This window comes from Lagopus leucura, unplaced genomic scaffold, assembly GCF_019238085.1.
Source record: "Lagopus leucura isolate 7727_CA_CO unplaced genomic scaffold, USGS_WTPT01 Super-Scaffold_100002, whole genome shotgun sequence".
NCBI classification, from domain to species: Eukaryota; Metazoa; Chordata; class Aves; order Galliformes; family Phasianidae; genus Lagopus; species Lagopus leucura.
Window position 1 is genome coordinate 77,708,132 of NW_024962263.1, and position 24,699 is coordinate 77,732,830.

General features: G+C 41.2%; 1 protein-coding gene across 5 annotated transcripts in view; it reads right to left on the reverse strand.

Annotated features, from left to right (window-relative positions):
* SAMD12 (sterile alpha motif domain containing 12) overlaps positions 1-24,699 on the reverse strand; it is a 170,309-nt gene that overhangs the window by 58,239 nt on the left and 87,371 nt on the right. Inside the window, exon 5 of one of the 5 annotated variants that reach the window (XM_042869316.1) lies at positions 21,339-21,659. The exons of the other annotated variants lie outside the window; for them this stretch is intronic. Coding sequence (XP_042725250.1) covers positions 21,586-21,659 — 74 coding nt within the window. The 3' untranslated portion in view covers positions 21,339-21,585. Of the gene's footprint in view, positions 1-21,338; positions 21,660-24,699 lie in introns of those variants that run through there. 5 annotated transcript variants of the gene reach the window in all.

Below are 24,699 nucleotides of genomic sequence, written 5' to 3' on the forward strand. Positions count from 1 at the left end.
AACAGAAAATTCTCTTTCTTCTTGATTTGCTTTTGTCCTCAGAGAAGTGAGGCCAGAGTTTGGAAGTGGAAACGCTGACTGGAATAACTAAGAGCAGTACTGTAAGAATCCAAATCATTTTTTCAATGGAACACTATTCTAATACTCTAAAGTATTCTGCCCCAGCAGAGGAGGGCCAGGGCTGCTGTTTGTGGGTAGAACATGGTGGCAGAAAATTATTACTTGGTATTTTTGAGTCTCCGTTGCTTTAGAGTATTAGCGTTCCATTGAAAAATGGTGCATGGTGGCATCACTGCAGCTGCGCTGTGGGCAGAGGGACAGAGGTTCAGCCTCCATGTGCTGGTGACTTTGTCAGATATCACGCTTGGTAAGAACACAGAAAGGATCCCAAATGCATCACACTTGACCTTTTTACTCTCTTAGCAGTGGAATGAAACCTGTCCTGCTGCATTCATGAACTTCCAAGAGGACCTAGGCCAGGTTTTTCCTCCATTACCCAAATGTCTCTGTATTTTCTGCTCTTGAGAAATAAACAGATTAACAAGCGTGGTCCAACAAACAATAAATAATTTGTGTGCACAAACACATTTGATTCAAAACAGGCCAATGGTGCGTGTTACTCGTGCAGCATGCTGCCTGCTATAAACGCAATGCATTCTCCAGCTATAGGGAAGCAAACGGATACAGCTGCTGAAGGGTGATGTGAAATTAAAGAGGGAATGAAACGTGTGATCTTATTTAATCACACCTGGTGCTTCAATTTTTCAATAACAGCACCCTGCTAGACTGTGTCAAATCGGTTCTACAAAGAAAAAAATATGGATGGAAAATGAATTAACTCTTTCACCCCCACAGTTAATACATTTACACCAGTCAGAAATATATTTACTGGTTGCTGTTAGGACTTTTTTTTCTCAGATGAAAGGCGCTCGGCACCTGGTTAAATGAGCTCAGTGGCTGATGGCATTTTTGAGGCAGTGGGTGAGCACGTGCCATCCATTCTGACATAAGCAGAAGCCTCGATCACACATACAACCTGTTTTAACCCACAAGACATCTTTCTGGTCATAATCAACTTGAAGGAATCAAAGTGCCACCTTGAGACCCATCATTTATCTTAGCTTCCTTAGGTCAGTGGCACATATGCACAGAGAGTCAGAGGCAGCAGAGAGCTGGGGATGGCAGAATGAAAAAGGGGAGAAAGCAGCTTTCCCCTTGCCTTGGTTGTTCTGCTCAGCACAGACTTCCTGTACGAAGAAAATCCATCCTTGCCATCACCTGGTTTCTGTTTCCTTACAGGCTTTCCTTTTTTGAGGATTTGTTGTTGTTGTTTTGATGTCATATTTTGCAGTTAAGTGTTTGGGTTATATTAAATGTCAAACACGATTTGATTCTGCAAGCATTGCATTGTGTGATTACTTATGTCCCACTGGCCAGTCAGACACTGTTCATCGAACGCTGTGCCCTATGTCCTAGTAAATCACTTTTGTAATAGACAGCAAGGTGCTCTATCTAATGCAAAAAAAATGGTAATTATGGTCAAATGTTCCATTCTTCAGGGAAAAAGGAAAAAAAATCTTTCTACATGATTTCACTCAGCAGCAGAAAATAAAAAGCCAGCATATAATTAGCTTAACATAACCATCTTTATATTGAATTTATAGAGAAGAAAATCAAACATGAAAAATAACTAGCAGGCTTCCATTCTGGTCTCCTCACTGAATTAATGTCACCGGTATAGCACTGAATAAAATAAGATGCATAAGGCTGCTGTGTGGATGAGCTGTGTCTTTTGAGAGTAGTTCACTTTTAGAGGGGACATATTTCTTTATGCAAGTGTTACCTGTTTAAGAAATTCGCATCATTCCAATATTGTTGTCTCGAGAGATGTCTAGTTTTAACATTGTGGTTTCAGCTAATTTACTGAAAACCTGAGACACTAAAGCAAATACCTCAGAACAGTTTTAAGAACAAACATTTTAGTTTCTTCAGCATTACTTGTATAACCCGTACTCAAAGACATTATCACACCAAGGAGCATATATTGATTCTTTTTTTAATAAATAAAAAGGTGTCATAAAAGATGTCCATAAATAGATGTTAACATTGCAACATGAGGGATTAATTTAAAGGAGGGATATTTAGAATGCTGAAAATAATCACAGTTCCAATTAACAGACCGGAATCTTTGGTTTAAATCTCTTTTATTCTTGTTTTGCCTTTTTAATTCCTATTTTCCCTTGGTGGGCAAAACCACAGATAGAACTGAAGTGGACTTCAAAAAGATCATGCAGTCCATCCCTCTACTCCAAGGCAAAGCTGCAGATCCATTTCAAGCTGGATATCAGAAAAAAATTATTCTCAGTAAGGCATTGGAATAGACTGCCCAGGGACGTGGTGGAGTCTCCCGTCCCTGGAGGTACTTAATAAAAGGGTAGATGTGGAACTGAGGGACATGGTTTGGTGGACATCATGATGACGGGTTGACAGTTGGCCTGGATGATCTTAGTGGCCTTTTCCAACTTAATGATTCTATGATTCTGTGATCCTCACAGGTACTTCCCAAGTGTTCCTCACACCCATGGTCCTCTACTCTCACTCCCTCAGATACTGCATTCTGAAATAGATTTATGTCAAGTTTCTAATACCCAAACCAAATCTCCTTAGGTGAAAACTAAAGTAATTACTTTCCAGAGAAAATGTACAATTACTTTCCAGGGAGAGAGGGCATGGATAAACATCACTTTTATATTACAAATCCTTTAATATGCCTGAAAGTTTGAGTCTGTTTCCAACTGAACCCAGTTGTTGTAGTATTTCCTCCCTGGTACTTCCTAAATCTCTGCTGGCTCCCACAGCTCGCTCTCTTCTGGCCTTCTCCACTTTGTCTATATTGTGTTATAGCCCAAAGCACACTCTGGACCAAAGCATCAGAACGCCAACAGAAAGGAGTTAATGATGTCCTACAGTTTAAACATGAGACTACCACTTACTCTACAGTCTGGTCTCACCCCCATCCTCATTTTCTCACCTGGCATAATCTATCAGGCTGCTGATTCATGTTCAACTTGTGATATCCCAGCCCTGCATGCTCTCTCAGCACTATTATTTACTCAAATATCCCTCATCTGCATTCAGACATTTGCTTTCCCTTCCTCACTGCATGCCTTCTTACTTACATTTGCTGAATTTTCATCCTTTGGCCATTTCCACATTTTATCATACTTCAGACTTTAAACCTGCCATCCAAAATGCCCAAAGCTCACTACAGCAGATAGCCCCATGCCAGGGCATTCTCCAGCCAATCACCCAAGTCACTAATGTAAATAATGACCAGCACTCGATCAAGGGCACCCTCTAACAGCACCACACTTCAGGCTCCTTGCCCACTTGACAAGCAAACAATAACAATTCTTTGAACAGAGTACTTCAACCAGCTTTTCACCTATCTCACAGCAATTTCAACTGGACGATTTTCCCTGTTTACTTGTAAGAAGGCCACAAGGCTGTCTGCAACGCTGTCAAAAGGTACACTAACGTAAAGACACACCTACTACTTCTCTTTTTTCATTCAAAAAGGAAACTAAACAAATCCACACTGGCTGTTTTTCTATCAGCTTATTATCCTCTAGGTGTTTATAAATTGATTAATAATTTGCTCCGGCATTTTACCATGTACCAAAGTTAAGCTGACAGGTTTCCTTATTTTAAGTGCTTACGTTTGCCCTTCCTCATTCTTCACAAGGTTTAAAGCTAACGCTTCAGGGACGGTTTCTGCTGACTCCTAGGTAACTCAAGGGTCAATTTTCATTAAGCCCAATGACTTGACTGCATCTAACGTACCTCCACATGTTTAACCTTTCATCTCTTATTTCAGCATATGCACTTTTTCCTCTGGTGAAATTAACTGTTTCAATCATCTTGTCATAATTAACCAGTTTGGGAAAATGGAATCCAAGAAAAGCTGAAGTGTTCATCCTCCTCTTTATCATCAGGTTTCCCCTCCTTGTCTTAGAGCAAAAGAAGTCTAATTATTTCCTTCATATTTCCCTTCTGCAACTCATTAAACTAGGTGTTTGTGCTACCTTTTCATTTCTTTCCTTTTGTAAAGCATTTTCCTATTCCCATTCCTGATTTTCAAGTAATTGCCGAGGTCCTGAAGTAGTTTAGATATTCTGTGTCTGCCTCCTTCAATAGGCTGTGTGCTGCCATGTCTATATCTTCTCTTTCAGAAAACCACCAGTTCCCTTGAACTTTCTTTTCCCTCCCTTCCATCCTTACCTATCTATTCCAAAGTTCAAAGAAATCAGCTCTTTTAAAGTCCTTTGACATTATTCAGCCACTTTTACTTATTCTTTCCCTTCTTCCAGATCAAAAACTCTTGTTTTTGTGATCATTTTCACTCATTCTGCCTTCTTCTGCCTTTAAATTCTCAGAAACTTCCTTCTGATGAGTCAGAATAAAGCATAAATTCCCTCACTAATTTCCTCTGCCCTCAGAAACAAAAATGACCCTCTTTAGATGTTAATTCCTATTAGATAGCCTGGATAAGATGCACTTGACCAAGGGCAAGCATCTATTCGTACAGTCATGGTAGTGAAAAGAGGAGGACCTCCCAGAGAGATTCAACTTATTCCACAGAAGATACCTAAAGCGAGTCACATAAACACGTCTAATGGTTCCTATTTTTCCTACAGTCACCATTAAGGGAAGCTCTGACTGTTAGCTCAGACATTGACATCTCTCAAACCCCAAGGCCATGCAGAATGGATAGCACTAGTCCAGCTTCTTACTCAGAGCAGGGTTAGTGGTAAAGCAGGTTACCCAGGGCTGTGCCCACTTGAGTTTGGAATATCTACAAGAACGGCTATCCACAACTTCTCTGGACCTGTTCCATTGTTTGACCGCTCTTTTTTCTTGCTGCATTTAATTAGAACTGTCTAAATTAGAACTTGTGTCCACCACTTTTCAACCTGCCCCCATGTGCATCCCAGAAGAAACTGCTCTGCCACTTCTGCACCCTCCCAATAGGCAGTCAGAGACAGCAATAAGACCACACTGAGCCTTGTCTTCTCCAGGTTGAGCAAACTCAGTCCTTACCCTCTTTTCCTACACCAGGCTTTTGCCCTGGGCTATCATGGTGACTTGTCTATTGACTTGCACCGGTTCATCAACATTTTTTCTATTGGAGAGCCCAAAGTCTGCCCAGTGTTCAGGATGTGGTCTCACTGACGCCAAAGAGAACAATTAGTTCTCTTGACCTGCTGGCCTCACTGCTGCTTGCGCAGCCCAGTGCATTGCTGTCCTTTCCAGCAAAGGCATGCTGCTTGTTTGTATTCAAATTGTTTACCAAGATCCCGAGGTCTTCTTTAGCAAAGTGCTCCCTGGCCATCAGCCCTCAGCCTGTGTTGGAGCAGGGTGCATTTCCTCCAGATGTACCACTCTATTTATGCTTACTGACCTTTCTCAGGTCTGTCAGCCCACTTTTCCAGACTGTCCATATCTTGCTGAGCAACAGAACTGCTCTCCAGCATACCACACATTCCCCCAGATCCGGCATCGTCCTACGAACTTGCTAAGGGTGCACCTGGTCTGCTCACCATGGTCACCAACAAATGTAGTTGGGTAGCATTGGCCCCATCCCTCAGAGATGTCACAAGCAACCATGTGCCAAATGACACCGATCACAGCTCTCTGAGCTTGACAGTCCAGATGATCCTCCGTTCACTTTACCATTTTCTTGTCCTGTCCATATCTTAGCAGTGTGGATATAAGGATTCTGTGGGCGACCATATTAAATGCTGTACCAGAATCAAGGTACACAGCATGCACTGCTCCTTGCAGCTCCTCATCACAGAAGGCCATCAGGCTGCCTTGCCCTTAGCAAAGAACAAGAACAGGCTGTCCCTGAATGCTGTAAGGCAAGTCATAGTGGATGAGCCAAGAACGACTGTTGAGATTCCAGAAGAAAAAGAGAGTCTATGTCCTCTGGAAGAAGGGACAGGCTACTTGGGGGGATTACAAGAAAGTTGCTAAGGTATGCAGGGAGGAAGTTAGGGTGGCAAAAGCCCAGCTTGAACTCAGATTTGCAGTAAAAGAGAATAAGAAATTATTTTATAAATATATCAATGGTAAGAGAAGAACCAGGGAGAATTTCCATCCTTTACTTGATACAGCGGGCAATGTGACCACCGAAGATAAGGAGAAGGCTGAGGTCCTCAACGCCTTCTTTACATCTGCCTTTAATAGGCAGATCAGTTATCCTCAGGGCACTTTACACCCTGATCTGGAAGTCTGGGATGCTTTGCAGAAAACACCCCTGGTGATTCAGGTGGAGATGGTTAGAGCTCCTCCGGACAGGCTCCATCCTAGGGTGCTGAGGGAGCTGGTGGGGATGATTGCTGAGCTGCTCTTGGCCATCTACCAGTGCTCCTAGTTATCTGGAGGGGTCCCAGAGGATTGGAGGCTTGCTGATGTGACTCCCATCTACAAGAAGAACCGTAAGGAGGATCCGGGGAATTACAGGCCTGTCAGCCTGACCTTGGTACCAGAGAAAGTTATGGAGCAAATCATCTCGGGTGAGATCACACGACACGTGCGTGGTATCAGGAGGATCAGGACCATCTAGCACAGGCTTATGAAAGGCAGGTCATGCTTGACCAACCTCATCTCCTTCTACACCTGGGTGACCAGAGTGGTATACGAGAGAAAGGGTGTTGATGTAGTCTGCCTAGACTTCAGCAAAGTCTTTGACATGGTCTCTCACAGTATTCTCTTGGGGAAAATGTCTGCCTGTGGCCTGGATAGGTACACTCTTCTTTGGGTAAGGAACTGGCTAGGGGGCTGTGCCCAGTGCATAGTGGTTGATGGAGTTAAGTCCAGCTGGCAATCTGTTTCAAGTGGTGTCCCCCAGGTCGGTACTGGGGCCCATCCTGTTTAATATCTTTACTGATGACCTAGATGAGGCGATTGAGTGTACCCTAAGTTTGCAGATGACACCAAGTTGGGAGGTGGTGTGGATCTGCCTGAGGATAGGGAGGCCCTTCAGAGGGATCTGGATAAGCTGGATTGCTGGGCTGAGGTGAATGGGATGAGGTTCAACAAGGCCAAGTGCCGGGCCGCAACAACCCCATGCAGCGTTATAAGCTTGGAGATGAGTGGCTGGATGAGCGAAGAGGAAAGGGACCTGGAGTGTTGGTTGATGCTTGGTTGAACATGAGCCAACAGTGTGCCCAAGAGGGCCAACGGCATCCTGGCCTGCATTAGAAATAGTGTGGCCAGCAGGAGCAGGGAGGTGATCATCCCCCTGTACTCAGCACTGGTGAGGCCTCACCTCGAGTTCTGTGTTCAGTTTTGGGTCCCTCACTACAAAAAAGACATTGAGGCCCTAGAGTCTGTCCAGAGAAGGGCAACAAAGCTGGTGAGGGGTCTGGAGCACAAGTCTTATGAGGAGCAGCTGAGGGAGCTGGGATTAAAATACTTCTTATTCCCTGGGTCCTTCCTGTCAATATTTCTGTAGACTATGCAAAAAATGCAGAAACTACTTGTTCCAAGCTCCAAATGTAATACTGAACTTGTCAGTATGTTGATTTAATTTAAACACAGTATGTATAAGTAAATAAATACGGCACTTCTTTTTCAGTTAACACAACGAAGACATATTTATTTACATGATTAGCACTTTTATATACTACCCGTGATTGATTTTCACTGCTTACATTCTTGTTATGCTTCGGCACATGCACAGATAGAATACACCTTTTAGAAAAAATTTAGGATTCATTTTGAGCTGCAGATTTAAAATAGAATTTAGCATGCAAAAGTGAAATTCAATGAAAACGTTGAACATTTTTTCCAAATAGGCTACACAATCAAGGCAAAACTAAGCTTATCATTACATTTTTAAAGTAAGCAATCTTACTAAGCAAGGAAGCATTATCTTCACTTGAACAGAATGTCAAGTTCTGACTAACATATTTCTCAGCATCTCAGAACTGGTAGATGTTAGTCTCTATTGCACAAGTTTTATATAAAGATTAAAAGAGGAAAACAAACTTCTTAGCCATTTTTTCCTCCCAAGTGGTTTCTTACCTTTGAATGAACTAGTCAATGAATTGAAATAGCTGGAAAAACATGAAAAAGATATTATCTCTGCACCTGTAGAAGCAAAAAGAGTTTTGCACTTCAACAACAGGTGCTTAACCAGTGACTTTCTCCACTTTGGTTGTCTGACTTCCTTCGCATTTCTGCAGCAAATACTCACTGCTACATGTTGAAAAATACCAATTGAAGAAGTTACAAGAGTAATGTAACTAACATTAGTCTGCTGCTTGAAGTTCAAATAAATCCAATGCATTTCTCTTCAAAAAAGTAAATATGTTGTGCAGTTTTAACTTAAGTATTACAGTAAATATTTCATACCTAGTTTGCAACCACTGGAAATACTGCAGTATTTAAATTGGTTTTAGTTCTTTGATGTGAAAAACCACACACAAACACTGCTTCATCCGCATAGAACCCAAGCGTATGCTGGGGAGAAGACAGGGGAGTGGGGCAGATGTGAATAAATCAGCTTCTGATATTCAGGACTGTGTTGCAATAACTTTTGAGTAACCATGTCACTGTCTCCATAAAATTTTTACATCATGATTTTGCAATTGTAACACAGTTCTTGAAGATTCAGGCTATTCAAGTTGTAACATGTACAAAATCTTGCTACACTGCTGCCAGTATGGTTCAGCCTGGCTCTTTGCATTGTTTGACATTTTTCCTACCTCAGACACAGCTCTGAACCAAAAAGCTGAGGATGCCAAGCATTACTTTTAAAGCTCACAGGATTCGTTTCTCATTATAACAATTTATGTGCCTTTGTCTTCCCTAAATTTTATATGAAAATACTTCCTCATTTATGCACTAGGTAAGACGGGCACTAAAGAGAATAGTTCTAAATAGGAAGCAGGGATGCTAAAACCCATACAAGGGGACATGGACCGATTTGATTTTTTGTTTGGCACATCTGTCAAACACCCAGATCCAGTGTGCTGATAAAACAAGACAGCTTAAGGCAATAAACATGTCAGATCCATCTGCTCTTCAGGACACATAGAAGAAAAGAAATTGCTCCCTCTGTTATTCTGTACACTTGAAATTATTTTGAAGAGGTTTCCCTCTGCTGCTGACAACAATTCAGCTCTACCAGCCTAAGCCAGAGGGTTTCCAACCTTGCTTCTTGATTTCTGCTGAGCATGTCGTGTGCCCTTGGCTTTTCCACCCTTCTCTCTACAGTCTGACAATTGGTGCTCGGGACATGGAGCACAGGCCTTATGAGGAGCGGCTGAAGGAGCTGGGATTGTTCGGTCTGCAGAAGAGGAGGCCTGGGGGAGACCTTATTGCTCTCTGTATCTACCTGGAGGGAGGTTGTAGTGAGCTGGGGGTCGGCCTCTTCTCTCATGTAACAGTGATAGGACCAGAGGGAATGGCTTCAAGCTGCACCAGGGGAAATTTAGGCTGGACGTTGGGAAATACTACTTCTCTGAAAGAGTGGTCAGGCACTGCAATGGGCTGCCCAGGGAGGTGGTGGAGTCACCGACCCTGGAGGTGTTCAAGGAACGTTTGGATTTTGTGTTGAGGGACATGATTTAGTGAGAACTGTTGGTGATGGGTGGATGGTTGGACTGGGTGATCCTGTGGGTCTTTTCTAACCTTGGTGATTCTATGATTCTATGATTCCACTACTTTCTTAGAGCTACATCATCCCTTCTTATTGCTCCTGTCCTTCATACTATCTCCATTATGTCCAAACACTTCCACAATGAATTTCCCAATCAGAACAGCCTTACAACATGAGTCACTGGTGTGACTGACTGCAACCAAAGGCAACCCTGAATGGACAACTACTATGGTATTTGCAATGCATTTACCCAACGGTGTGGGTGCAGCCAGCTCTGAACTCCAACACCGGCTGCTAGCAAAGTACTGACTGTTGCATGGGCTCAAATGCAGATCACGGCAGCTCGAGGAGAACCAGAGTAGAAACAGCTGGCAGGGCTGAGGCATGCATGACAAAAATCATCTCCCAGCCATGTTCCAGCCACATGCAGCCACATTCAAGGAAGCTGGCAGCCATTCAGGGGATGTGCTACTTTCTCATATGAAGGTAGAATTAAAAGAAAGGGTTCTTGCAGGATGTATGCAACACACTGATGCTGGGCTGGCTGTAGGTCTTTAATTCAAGTAACATTCATTCATTTCTCACTTTTGACTGGCAGGAGAAAAAATGGAAGAAAGTCCTTAGCCTAAGTGAACCCAGGAGACCCAAGTCACAAGGAAAAAGCTCAGCTATGCTCTGGAGTGAGCAGCACAGAGTTTTATCCATATGAAGGCAGAAAACAAGAATGAAAAGCTCTTTTGTACCATATATTGGTCACATATCCATATTATGCAACCCATCTGGAAAATAAACATCCAAGACAGAGCTCACTGGAAAAGATCGTGCTTTGTTCAGCCCTTCCAGACTGCTCCCAATGCCAGGAGGTCTTTAACCTTGTTTCAACTTTCCCCTAAATATTCAAGCTTACCTTGAGCGGACAGTATTGAATCCAGGCTGTACTGTTTCTATTGACAGTGACTTGCTGTACCTCAAAAGCACACAAACTGATCAAGCAAGATGATAAAGCATTTTGTCTCCTGATACGTAGGACTCATATGCAGGTCAGCAAGAGAGTAGAGCATAATTATTATGAGATAGGAAGGAAAGGGACTGTGGAGCAGAGGAATCACCCTTTCAGAAACCTTAGCTTCTGCTGTGCAGCACCAGATGGAGAGCTCTGTACATCCCAGGTGTGCACGTGGAGCTCAGATGTGTAAAGCAGCTTAGATCTTGAGCTTATCATTCAACAAGTACATAACTAGCCAGCACGGCGGGTCTCAGAACAGACACTGGTCCTGGTGAAGCCTTGCAGAAAAAGGGGGTGGAGATGAGGGTAAGTCATACAAGTCTTGCAATGCATGAGGTGGAACAACATGGGATCAGACCTTTGCTGTCTCATTCAGCTAAGCATCACAGCTGATGGATTAAGCATATCACCTACTGCTGTTCAAGAAAGTAGTGGATATTATCAGTTTCTTTAAAAGGCTAAGGAAAACTGAGAAGGAAAAAAATGAGTAATTAAAGCTGAGGGTCTGACTATTGAAACCTAGAACTATCCTTTTGGAAAGCTGGCCTTATTTGCTGCAAATCAGTTTCAGCAGACAATTTGAAGCCATCACACCAGCATGCTGTTATAAGTAAGTTAATAAGCACTTACTATTGATGGTTTCTGCAATGGCTGTTTAATTTTTAATCGTATCCTTAATTTACTGTTTATGTTTTTATCCAATTAGAGTGTGTATGTGTGTACGCATGTGTGTGACGGAGAGAACACAGATAGCTGTGTTTGCTTGGAACGCAGTGCCTGGGTGACATACATCCACTAGACACATTTTTTTTTCCTTCCCATATCAATTTCAGTTGGATTGCTATCCTCTCCAAATATGAAGAGATTTAAAAATCGTGCTTTCTATATGAAGGGGTACATATCTCCCCCTGCTTGAAGTTCTCTCACATACCCCTCCTATTTTTCAGAAGGATGCCATTCCATGCTGTGCTACGTTGCATGATTCTGCTGTTAGAAATGGGCCTCATTGACCTCTCTGCACAATGCAGCACCTGGAACTTGAAACTGGATGTCATTAAAATACACAGTGCTAAAAGAATGACTGGTTTGACAGGCACTCTCCTGAACAGAAATCTGAGCATCTCTTTTCATTTGTAGATCAGCTATTTAGGTAACACCTCAGAACACCCTCACCCCCCTCAACCCCATTTCAATCTCTCTATAGATTCCTACAGTCTTAAAAACTGGATGCACTGAAGGACTGGGAGACGGATCATTTATTTTTAAGCACTGAGAATTTTTCATGGTGATCAACAATAAAGTTCTTAATTACAGAGGGAGTAAATAAACTAAAGGATAAAGCTTTAAAGAGAGCTGGGTAATGACAGAAAGAGAGAGATTAGAAAATCTCAGGGTCCAAGAGATGAGCTAGTCATAAATAAAATAACATTACATTCCTATTGCTATGTGACCTGCTGGTTGGTGTAATGCCAGTGAATGAAAAAAGCAAGCACGAAAAAGGGAAAGTCAGAAATCCACTCAGCAGAGGCATCATGTGGCTGATGTGGATTCTGGCAGAGCTCTCGGGAGATGATCTGACACCCAGTGCTGCTCCCTGAGCCTGAGCCCTCCACATCAGATTGCCTCCAGCCACGGGCTCAGCCACACAGCAAATTAGGACAGGCAGCAACAGGACTGTGTTCAGACAGCCTGCTCTTGCTCCCAGCAGGCAAAGGCTGGAAGGAAAAGGCAGGGCCCTGTGTGTCCCTCATTCAGCATCTCCTCTGAGTAAGGGTGATGGCAGGGAGCTCCACAGCAGTCAGATGGAGGGCTCTGATGGGCACTCACTGCCTCCAGCCATGCTCATGTCCTGGCAGCCAGGTGCTCACATCTGCTGCAGCTGTGTTCCTGCATCCCCCAGAGCTACACTGGAAAAAAAACACTGCAAAAAACAGGCTGCCCTGTACTCTATTTTGCTCTCAGGGAGAAAAAAAAAAAGAAGAAAAAAAAAAAGATGCAATTCTATCACTCTGCAAATATAACACGTCAAATTTCTTCTCCTCTATAGCACAAGTAAAGATAGGAAATCGATATGTGCATAGAAAAAATAAACACCTGCAAGTTCCTCTAAAAGGAAGAAATGAAAGGGCTACAGCTGCAGGTGTCATAACAGTGGCAGAACGGGTGAGATTCATGTGCTGAGGTAAAAGACTGACAAACAGAGAGGAGTGAACTGCTTTCAGAGAAAATGCCACCGGTTCCATTGTTCTTTTTCAGAAGCCCATTAAATGGGCAGTGCTGGGCAGGTACACATACCTTGGTGCAGGGGCCGTTCGTCAAAACAACCACACCAGGAAGCTTTTCTACTGAGTACCCTCAGATTCGCACTCCAGGAACCGGATTCTGTGTTTAAAACAAAAGCCAGCCAGCCAGCTCAGAAAGGCAGCTTCAGTGCTCATTTTATTCTTTGCCCCCAGGGGCAGGAACTTGCAGCAAGGAAGGATGAGAATATGTAATAAAAGGGAGACAGGAAGGTCTCCAGTAGGCTCTGACTCCTAAAGATAGCAATGAAAGTAGCATGAAGGGAAGGAGGAAACCGCCCTCCCACATGAGAGGAAACCCCAAAATAAAACCTTTTGGCAGATGGTAAAAGGCTTTAGCATCCAATAAGATGAGCAAGCTGCATGAGAATGCACAAGAGCTTTAAGACACACAAAGCCCAAACAAAAGAAATATGAAGAAGCTTGGTTTTCCAACTGCTCTTCTGTGTTATTATTTTGAGCCCTTTTTGGATTGGCTTTTCTGTGTAACTGAAACAGGACTTCATGGGGAAGTTCTTCACTATGCAAGCGGTGAGGTGCTGGAACAGGCTGCCCAGACAGGTTGTGGATGCCTTATCCCTGGAGGTGTTCAAGGCCAGACTGGATGGGGCCCTGGGCAGCCTGGTCTGGTATTAAATGGGGAGTTTGGTGGCCCTGTCTGTGGCAGGGGGTTGGAGCTTCATGATCCTTGAGGTCCCTTCCAACCCAGGCCATTCTGTGATTCCGTGAAACTATGCAGCTCACATTTTTCAAGTGACACCTTTGTTGCCTGTACTAATTATATGAAAGGGAAATCTTTTCAGTAACTTTTCTGAATTATAAAGCAAGAAGTTCAGATCCCAAGGAGCTCTTCAGCTGGGCTCTCAGCCTGGTCCCAGCCTTCCTGAGTGAGACTGGAACTACCTTCGCAGAGGTAAGAAAAGCCACAGTCATAAAATTCTATCAGTGGTTTAATATTTGTATCAGACTCAACCACATCCACGTAAGAGGAAGAACCTAGAGGACAGGACCCATCAAACAAGAGTTATTAAAGCACTCATAGCTGAGAAAAACTGTCAGTGCACATGTAACTTATAACTCTGTCCCAGGACAGTATATAAAATATAGTCCCTTGCTGATTAACACTAAAGGAACATTTAAATTACAAGTCAGAAAAGCACCTCAATAGCAATCAACCCAGAACTTGTAAATCATCAATTCTAGCTTTTTTTGTTTGGTACTTTAACTCTACTGCCAGTGAGCAGTAGTTAGCTCAGGTAAAAAATTATTTGTAGAAAGTAATAGAATGTGAAAGATGATACTATCAATTGCAAGTATATATATATCATATATATACATATATCTCAGTTTTGGGGCATAGCATAACCAAATTCTGCTAACAGGTACTGTTAGCAGCTGAAATATTAATATACTAAGGCAGTGGAAGATTGGTGGCAAATTAAAGGTGAGTAGCATCACTTGTTATATACTTCATGCTGAGAAGCAAAAATAGCAAAGTCTGCTGCCTTGTTTTTCCCCTATTCAATTTTAGCTGTCCCAAATGAGATGGCTAGCCTTGGGGCTGACAAAGGCAAGAGCAATGATAGGTGCAAAGCATTGCACCTATCATGGGCATCTGCTTTAGAAAGAGACAGATTATCCCAGGAGGTGGCTATCATTCTCCATTGATTATCCGAGGAAATGCGAGCAATGACTTCAAATGGACAACTAACTTCTGTCTGGCTAATGTAAGATGCAATAAAGACACTTCAAACTGCTCAGGCCAACAGAGCTTGTATTTATCTTTGATTATGCCCTTTTAGTAAAGAACAGGAATAGAAAAATAAGATAAAAAGCAGGTTTTGTGGTTTTGATTTTCATCAGTGATTATGAAATTAGGATTCCAAGTAACATAGGTAGTGAACATCATCGAAAGAAAATTTAGGACCAAGTGAAAAAAATAAGCATTATACAGATAGGAAAAAGTTTATAAATGGAATAAAATATCAAGATTGCATTTTTGATATATAATAATTGGAATAATTTCCAATAATTGGAAAGGGATCACAAAATTGTTCAGTTTCAGAAAAACTATGCTGGGTTGAAGAACAGAATGCTTATGTTTCTGTATTTGCAGTTTTAATTAAGATACTAAAAAGGTTTATGGATTTGATCCAAAAGTCAACAAAGTCATTGGTACCCTTCATTGATTTGAATGGGCTTTATAGTCTCATGCTGTACAGGAAAAATGGGGTTGATCCTGTTCTCATTTTAACTAGCTTCAAGTTTCACTGAAATCAATGGAGCAATACTCCTTCATTTGCCCTCGCAGAACTAAGAGCAAAATTGAGGTCTCATATTTTCAGAGGGAGGTTATTGTGAAAAACCTACCTGTAGCTGGTGGTGGACATCAGTTTGCATACTTCTCAGTAACTACTCTTGCTGTCTGTTCACTATGCTAGAATAGATACAGATTGTGTACATGAAAAGCTGGACCAAGTTCTGAGTTGGCTGAAGGCTTTCCTAATAACTCTGTCCAATTTAAGCAGTAGAAAATGAAGACACTAGCTTTAGGAGCTCCTAATTCTTAGAGATATCCTTGATGAAGGATTTGTCTCTTCTGTTCCCAGCATCTGGTTAACGCTCCTCATCTAAATGCCTCAGGTTCTGATTGTCTGGATCAAGAGAAAACCCTGATGAAACCAGTAAAATAAGTTTTTATACCAGAATTATCATGTGATCAGCTATACCATGTAGAAGTAGAGTAAAATTCTCAGTGTCAGGTCCCATTATTAGAGAAGCACAGAGATCTCAAGAAAAGCGGTAACAGTACAATAAAGGAAAATATGAGGTGCTGACAAAGCAACAGTCACACATTTTGTGGCTTAACACAGCAGTTGATAGTTAAGAAGGGAGAAAGAGAATTTATCAACAATTCTAGCAAGCAAATATCAGTAAACAATAATTCACTGTAAAAAGAGCTTATTAGAAGAAAATAAAATGTAATTTTCACTATAACAGCTGAAAAAACCTCTACACTGAGAAGATAGGTTTTTAGAAAAAGACAAGATAAAGCTCATAGATATCTTATTTTAAGAAATACAACTCAGCAGAAAGACCTCTGCTACCTTGATGGGCTGTAAGGGCTGGCTACTTTTCTATGACCCTCAAAAAACTATGATCCAGGTTTAAGTGGTGATCTACAAAAGTCAACAACATCAGTGATTAGTGTCACAGTCAACAGCTGTAACAGAATGGATGGTATCTGCAGTGCTGGACACATTAAAGCAATTTGTGAGCTTAGAGAAAGATGTTTTCAGAAACTACACAGGTGACAACAGATTTGTCAGACAAGCTTTAGAGGGTAGGACTATCCCTCCCTTCCTCTTTCCTGTCCCTTTCATCTGAAAAATTGTTTGTTTGCTTCAAAAAGTCTTTAAAGTTTTGACCAAGAATGATAACTGCTGTGGATTCATGGGAGTGATGAATTTTGGAAACTTTCAAATGTCTACCTGCATCCTTAACTGTCTGACACTTCTAAAAGCCAGTCCATTGTCCAAGATAATGCAGACTGCCTCTTCTGTCATCCAGGGGTCTTTAAATAAGAATGGCGCATCTTGGCACCTTATGACAGAAAATCACACAGAACAGCTGAACAGTTTCACAAAGTTGTGCTCTCTGGAACTGTCTAAAGAAATCCCTTCCAGACAACGTTGTCTAATCAGCCCGCAAACACTCAAGCTAGGGGAAAACCAGCAAAAGCAAGCTAGAGCAATTCATCATCTCCTGGCTCAACTTTCATGGCAGTCCGGTTACCCAGGAGTTCTTAATGCAATGAAGGACAAAAAGAAACAGAAAGAAGTCTTTTGGTTTTTTTTCTCCAGAAGGGCTGAAATGAGCTAACATATTAAAGAAGGAAGAAAATGGGTTACCATTCCCTCTCCCTCTCTACCTCTGACAGGCTGAAGAGAAAAGAAACACTATGGAAAACATTATTTTTTTCATGTCTTTCTCTCAAAACCAGCCACCTGAAAGTCCTACACAGCAGTGCTCCTCAACACAACAAACATAAAGAGGACTTTAGAGTCTGCTGACTGATGTTCATGACAGCAGAGCTTCCTAACTGGTCTCAGCAAAATCACTTGTTTCAAGACCCAGGTGTGGGATGGGCTTCACATCCACCTCACAGCATCACACGTCAGCTGGTGGCAGCTGGGTGTCCCAGACCAGCTGACTGGGGAGATCTGAGTCCTATTTCTAGTGGAGCAGGCTTAAACCACTAAGGCCATGTCAATGTATGAGGATTCAGGCTCTTCATAAGCTTGAAGGGGAAACCTGACATGCTTTTTTGTTCACAGATAGAAGCCTCTAACTTGCCTATCCCTGTAATTCCTGAGGATGAGCTCCATCTCTCTTGTATAATGGAACAAGCATGCCTGGTCAGAGTCCTGACATTTTGTATTGGGCTCTCAGATATAAAATGATGTGAGCACTCCTGAGCCTGGCTGTCTTCTAATTAGGCTGTCTCAAGATGGACATCAGCTCCACAAACCAAGCATATGTAAATTAACTCGTTTTCTAGCTATGTGGCCAACTGAGATGAAGTCCTGAGATACGGATGACACCCAAGTGTGGCTGAGGCGCTTCAGAAATGTATGGTACTGCCATGTACGTATTGTCTAAAACTCAGCCTTTTAGTTGTACACTATGAAAGACAAAAGCTGAATGGCATTGGAGATGGTAACTGAGGCCTGTACGGAGCAAACTGCTGCAGACTTTCAGAATGCATCCTCTGTTCCTACAGGTAAGTTTCCATAAGTCAGCTGCCTGGGAGGTGTTATCTGTTACTGCTAAAAACTCTGAACATTCTGTGAAGGTAACACTGTGCATAACTACGTATTTGAATGTTAGGATCACACAACACAGCTGTAGTTCAACTGCTACAGATTAAAAACTAAACAGATTAAAAAAAAAAATTCCTTGACCACATTTTCATTAATTTTCATGTTGAAAAATGTGGCGGCTCTACTGATGCTGTCATCTGCTGCTATAGCCCTTAAATTAAAAAACTGAAATATTGAATAAGTACTAATCTTAGGTGGCAGAGACGTCGCACAAAGAAACTATTTGTTGAAAACTGTTCAGAATTTTGTTAGAATTCCAAACTCCTTAATGCCAAGGACTTTGTTAATATACTTCAATATGTTATTTTATAGGGAATCAATTTCAATTAAAATTCATTCAAATGGTGACTAGAAAAATTCTATAATATTGATCTTAAGAGGGAACCAGCATAGTTAAAATTATTAATCATACTTGAATGTGCCATAAAACACTGGGCTAGTACCTGTGCTTTATGATCATGTCAAATAAAGAGGTTAAAAAAAAACACAACTCTTTCCTTTATGGAAGATGCCAGAGATCCACATCCTGCTCAGTACTGAAAAAGCAGTTCATAACACTACTGACTGACTGTGTAAGTGACTAAATGAAGGTGCTCTGTCATATGAAGCATAAAAGCCATTAAGAGAAACTTTTATTTGAATAGAACCACATTCATTTTTAAAATTACATGACAGAAAGGCTTTTAAAGAATGTGAATGAAGAAAGAGAAGTTTTAAAATAAGACATGTTCGTTTTACACAGCTTAGAAAAGCACCATCATGAAGGCATGAGGAGTGAGTTTTTCTTCCACCTCTTTGAATCTATCCAGTAATTACAAATCTTTATTGCACAGGCCATAAATGCTAGCAACAGGAAGAAAAATGCTTTTGAACTTATTTGGCAGTGCTCACCTTCAGGGATTGAAAACAGCAGAACTTGATTTTATATTTTCAAAAAAGGCTTTAAGTGACTTTTGTGTTTGCTGAAAATGCCAATATGGAGAAACACTTTGCTAACAGAACACATTCAAGCAAGGTGTCAGTAACACCAGTATCATAAAATCAGAAATACAGTGCTTCAAAAGCCCATCTGAGTGAAGAGAGCTTTACCCAGGGGGTCCCAGATGTGATCACAGAGTGAGACCAGGGATCTGGGCTCTGCTTAAGGAGCACCTGACACTTCCAGAGTACTGGGAAGGGGGGTGCTGGTCTGATCCAGGAGGGCATTTCTTATCTTCTTATTTCCCACTCTGCTCATTCAGATTGGCCATCAAGGAGTTAGCTGATGAAGACGGTCAGGTTTTGAACCGGAAGCTCAGCAGTGAAAATTTCTATGCACTTTCAAAGAGTAGAAGAGTATACTTACAGCTCTGATTTCTTCACTTATTTCAGAGAACAACTATCAATCCTACTTTCATTCTACGCCTGACTTCTGGAAAATCTCATTAGAAATGACAAATATGTTACATTGTAAATGGCACCATCTTACAATATGTAGATATGCTATATTTAAATTCTGTGTGAAAAACTGTACCTACTGCTGGAATCCCTTTTACCAGCCTGTTCTTTTCAGCTGGATGAAAACAAGTGATTTCTGCTGGCAGCGATCACAAACAGCTGCTGTTAAATTACAGCCTCTGACTGTTAAAAACTTTCCTGTTTGGTTGAAAGTCTTTCATGAATGGTCACAAACAGCAATATTCTATTTTTTTTTCCTTAAACCTTGAGCAAAATTGTTTCTTCTCTTTCCAGTTTACATATACATATATGAAGTTGTAAGATCTGTTCATTGAATATGTGAGACAGTTTTGGGTATGGATTAGCTTAGACGAGCCAAACTTCCCAGACCTAATTTTCCAGCAGGCTGACTTCTAAGAAATTTTAAAAAGCAGGAATGAAAAAAAAACCACCACCATATTAGTAAAAAAATAAGAAAATCAGAAACTGCAATAATATCCTTGCAATCACACAAAATGGATAATATTGCATTCCCACTAGACTGAGTTGCAATGTTATTTATAGGAACACAAAAAACCCACAAGCAGCTAATAGTATTATACAGCTAAAATCGCAACGCAGAAGTTCGTCAGTACAAATATCACAGCTGCATACATCATGCTTCCGTGTCCATACTCCAAACTAATACACTATGCACATCCAACAGCTCTGTGCTAAGCACATCCAGAGTGCACTGCAGTGTATTGTCCAGTGTATTGGAACTTATTCTGTCAGCTGAATCACTTTGCAATTTGCTATGAATATATATTAGCATCACAGCAACAGCTAAAAGGTAATTATAAGAACTATGCTACTTCAGTGGTCTATCAGGGACCGTCGATTGCACTGCAAAAATATATTCTTCAGGTTAGAAACCAGAAACACGGAATTCAAATAACTGATGGCATAGATGGAACCAGATATTCATGATGCATGTCATTTAAACATCTTATTTGTGCTCAGATATGCTTTCCACAAAGAGTATTCTACTCCAGGTAAAACAGATTAAAACTATAGAGAAATCCTCAGTGCATACTTGTAACCTGGAAAAAATTGATTTTCATAAGTCATAACAGAGCCTACAATCTGAAAAACCTCTCAGAATCAAGCACAGCTTCTGCCTACCGAGTCTACATCCTCTTCAAGTGCTGCATATGTCCTTGACTGGGAGAAAAATACAACAAAGACTGCTCTTTTGTACTCTAATGGATGGCAGCAAAGTCGTTTTATGGTCTTGGAAGAGAAGTGTTAAGCACTTAGCACCAGTGCTAAGATTCCTACAGCAATACAGTAGAGAATGTACAAAGGAAGAAAGTAAGAAGGATAAGGACTTTGGTGAAAAGAAAGCAGTAAGCAGAAGATCAGCGTTTGTTCATATATAATCAGGCAATTTAGCATGTTGAATCCTGGAAAACAGTTTATTCCTGGACTTTGGGACAAATTCTGCCAATATTTCCATACTATTCTTTGTTTTCTACTCATGAGGTCATCAGAGATGTTAGACCATAACAGGACACAAAGCAAAGGAAATCAGCCAGGAATTAAGTAGAGCTTTTCTGAAATACCAAGTATTTTTTTCTGTGCATTGGACAGATGCCACGTATGGAGCATATGCAAGAAACATTTGCACAGTAATTTGTGCTAGAAGAAGAAAGGCTTTTCCTGACTAGCTGGAAGCATTACGGTTAGGGGAACAAAAAAAAAAAGTGAGGTCAAGACAATAAAAAAGAAAAGACATGGCTGCCTGGTAAGAGGACAGTCAACGTTTCAAATGCTTCACGCCCCTGAACACCACCACAGGGACACGAAACCCAAATTCCACAAGCGTTACACGCTTCCTCCCACTGGCTGCCTGAGAAGGCAAACACACTGCCTACCTTGAGCGCTCACATAGACAACATCTGCTGTTTGTTACGCACAAGAAAAGGAGTATTTCTGGAGGAAGGAACTCGTGACTCCTCAGGTGCCAAAACCTTGAGTCCAGAACATACCCAGGAAAGAAAACAGTACATCCTGGAAGTGTAACAGGATCACCCTTTATCATAAACTTCAGTTACTGATTTCTTTATAGGGATAACAAAGGAAAGTCCTGATCCCCAGCAAAGTCTCTTAAAAGACATGAAAGACAGCAGACAACAGTTTAGATACTAGTGTATCCATAAAGTCTACACATCAGTGGGACTGTAAGCTCCAGTATTCTCTTAACTCCAAATGACCTTCCAGTTCCGCACTTCACGAGGTCCTATGTTCTCAAATTTTCTGATTGTTCAAGTTCCTTTTCAAGCAGGTGTGCAATTTCCAGTTATTGGTGCTGTGTCCTGTACCTATTAGAACAGCGAAGGTCTTTGTGAGTGAAAATCCAGAAAATGGGAATTAAGTTTAGTGCTTCAGTGCTTTCATTATGGAAAACAACAAATGTCCTCAGATACAATTATGAAAGCTGGAAAGGCAGCATTCAAATTCGTCCAACCTTCAGTGTTCAAAAGGAAGAAGTAGACAAGGTGAACAGGAATTAGGACTATGTTTCTGACTGCCTGGGGAGGTTCTGTGTTAAACAGCTCACACTTTCTTTGCTTGATCATGCTTGCCTTTACTCTAGTATTAAAAGATTGCTAGTACTACAAAAATCCTTATAACAGCTTTTAGCAGGGTGGAGTTCATAGCTGTGGTTTACTCACCACATTGACCCTTAAGGCAATGTTTCTGCTATGATTTTCCTCCAAAACCCATTGAACAATCCATCACTGCAACACAACTTCATCTATTCTCTGAAGGTATTTTTCACTAGTTCAGCACTGGTGCAGGACAATTATAAAACTTACTGAAAAAATAATGTCAACAGTTATCAACAGCTGTGATGCTTTTCAGGGAAGCACAAAACCTTATTCTAAAGCTTTTTGCTAGCAGGACAATTTTTTATTTTATGATTTTTTTGAAGAAAATAGCACTTCTGTGGCCATATTCAAGTTTTGCCCCATATCAAACTCAGGGAGAAGCTAGGAGGGGCCCAATGTCATCTTAAATTCAGATATCATTTAATCTAAACCCAAAAGCACTTCATATGCTCAGCCCTATTAGCCAATTGCTGCCTGTGCATACTTTGCTGAGAATCCCACATCACATTGTTCTACCATTTTGAGGACAGTCTCTTCTATGCTAGCCAAAACCAGGACTCACATTGAAAAATCTCAAAATAGCCACTTTCTGCAGTTACGTAAGGCTTTTTTTTTTTTTCCTAATGATCTTTCAACTCAGGTTTAGAGTGGAAGTAGTACAATACCAGTGATTCCAGCAGTGTGCCGCTCTCCCCAGAGGACACTGGGAGATGTTTTGTCAAATTAGTTCCTCAACATCACTAAGTCTAGGAAAAAAGCACAGATTGGTAGCTGGGTCTGTGCCCTTCTATCCTAGTGAAGGTTGGAATAGCATTTCTGCTGATAATAGCCTCCATCAAACAGTCCTTACTCCAAAGAAAAGTCTTCCTTAAACTCAAGAGTTGACAATCACATACTGTTCTGGCTTTACTGTCCCCAGAACACAGTGGATGGTGGGTCCTGAATGAAAAAGAATGAAGCAGTTTTAAGCAATTTTCTAAAATAGGAGTGGAAAAGAATGCTGGTTTTCTGTCGAGTGTTTAAAATGAGGTTAACTTTCTCTGCCGACAACAGAACACAAAAACACTTAAAATATCTGATAAGTACTACACAAAGCTTTTTTGAAACTTTCCCTATTCTCTCCATCGTCAAACAGGATATGAACTAAAGTCAGTGGAAGTCATTTTGCTGACATCAATGAGCCCCAGATTAGGACCTTACTGCTTGTAACTCAGCTGGTATGCTAAATGAATTCAGAAAGGATTTTTAATGGCTTCTTTTACCTAGAGATTCCTGAGCTGTGAATTATGAGATACAGGGCTTTTTTTCCCCTTTTATAGGAGGACATTTTGGAGGATAGAAGAGGACAGTGTAGCAATTGCAATTTGCACGCTGAATTTCCAAAAGGCAGAAACTGCTGGCACGCAAATGTGTTATCTCTCAGAAATGTTCTACAAAACAGAAAAGGACTAACAGGAAGCTATTCTGGTAACAACCTGGATTAGGAGTGCATAAACCATGCTAAGTGTGGACACAGTTTGAAGAAAATGGGCAGGAGGACAGAATTAGTTTCAGAGAACAACTGACATGTGGCTTTACAGACTGCACTTAGTTGTGAAAATGTATCTTAATCTTGGTACTTGTAAACAAGCACTTTCAACAGACACACTCCAACGTGGTGTAAATGAGGTGATAAGGAATAGGAATACTGCTGTCATTCCATCACTCATCGCCCCCTGATCTGGAATCATACAATTAGCACAGATCCAGTGCACAGGAGAACATTTGGTAGTCAACAGTACAGTTCTATAGGCTTTATTTAAGATGACTAGAATGTCCAGTGCCACTGCGGGGGAGGACTGCAGGAGATGCAGACCATCAGCTTTTGGTAGGCTTGTGCTGATTTTCATAAATCAGCCCATGGCATGTCTTTATACAATCAGACTACATTACATTGTTCTCTATACACTGCAGAGAGAATACATTAAACACCTACCTGTATATCAACTGCTAAACTTTCCTTCATAGTCCAGCATGTGTTTATTCATGCTCTTGCTAAAATCTAAATTTGTATCCTTAGCTTCATGGACAAGGAATAAATCTCAAAGGATGAATTCCTTGAAATGGCCGTCATCACTGTCTGACTAATTGTGACTCATGGTTGATGTGTCCAGAGAGGAACAAGAAGCCTGGAAATATATAGTCCTCGATGACAAAAACAGGTTGATGGAGAGGACTGTCTATAGTGACCAACGGATCCAAATTTATAGCTTCTGGATCTTCACTGTCCCTCAGGAGTAAAGTCCCAACTTCCATAAACTAGCCTAAACCAGTCATGGCTGGTGACAAAAACTTTGCAGTCTGTAAACTTTCTTAACAATTCATGAAGGGAAAGAGAGAAAACAACCAATATCAGAGAAAAAGATTTAGGAACTGTGGGTGAAAGGGTGAATGGAAGAGGAAAGGTTTTACACAACTGGGGATGGCACTGATACTTTAGCATGAGCATGGTGTTTGACACAAGAAAAGATGGGGTGAAGTCATATTCACAGATCATAGAGATATAAAGGAGCCCTAAAGCTCCTCATCACAACCTACATGACACAAAGCCTGAAGGAATATTCGGCTAAGACATGAGCTTGTTCAGATAAAATGCAGCTTACTCAACTGATCAGAGAGTTTTTCCCCAAACACAGCGAGAAAGGCTTAATCAGGAACATAATGCCATGTGTGAAGGACATTTTGTTAAAAATACACTGCATGTACTGAA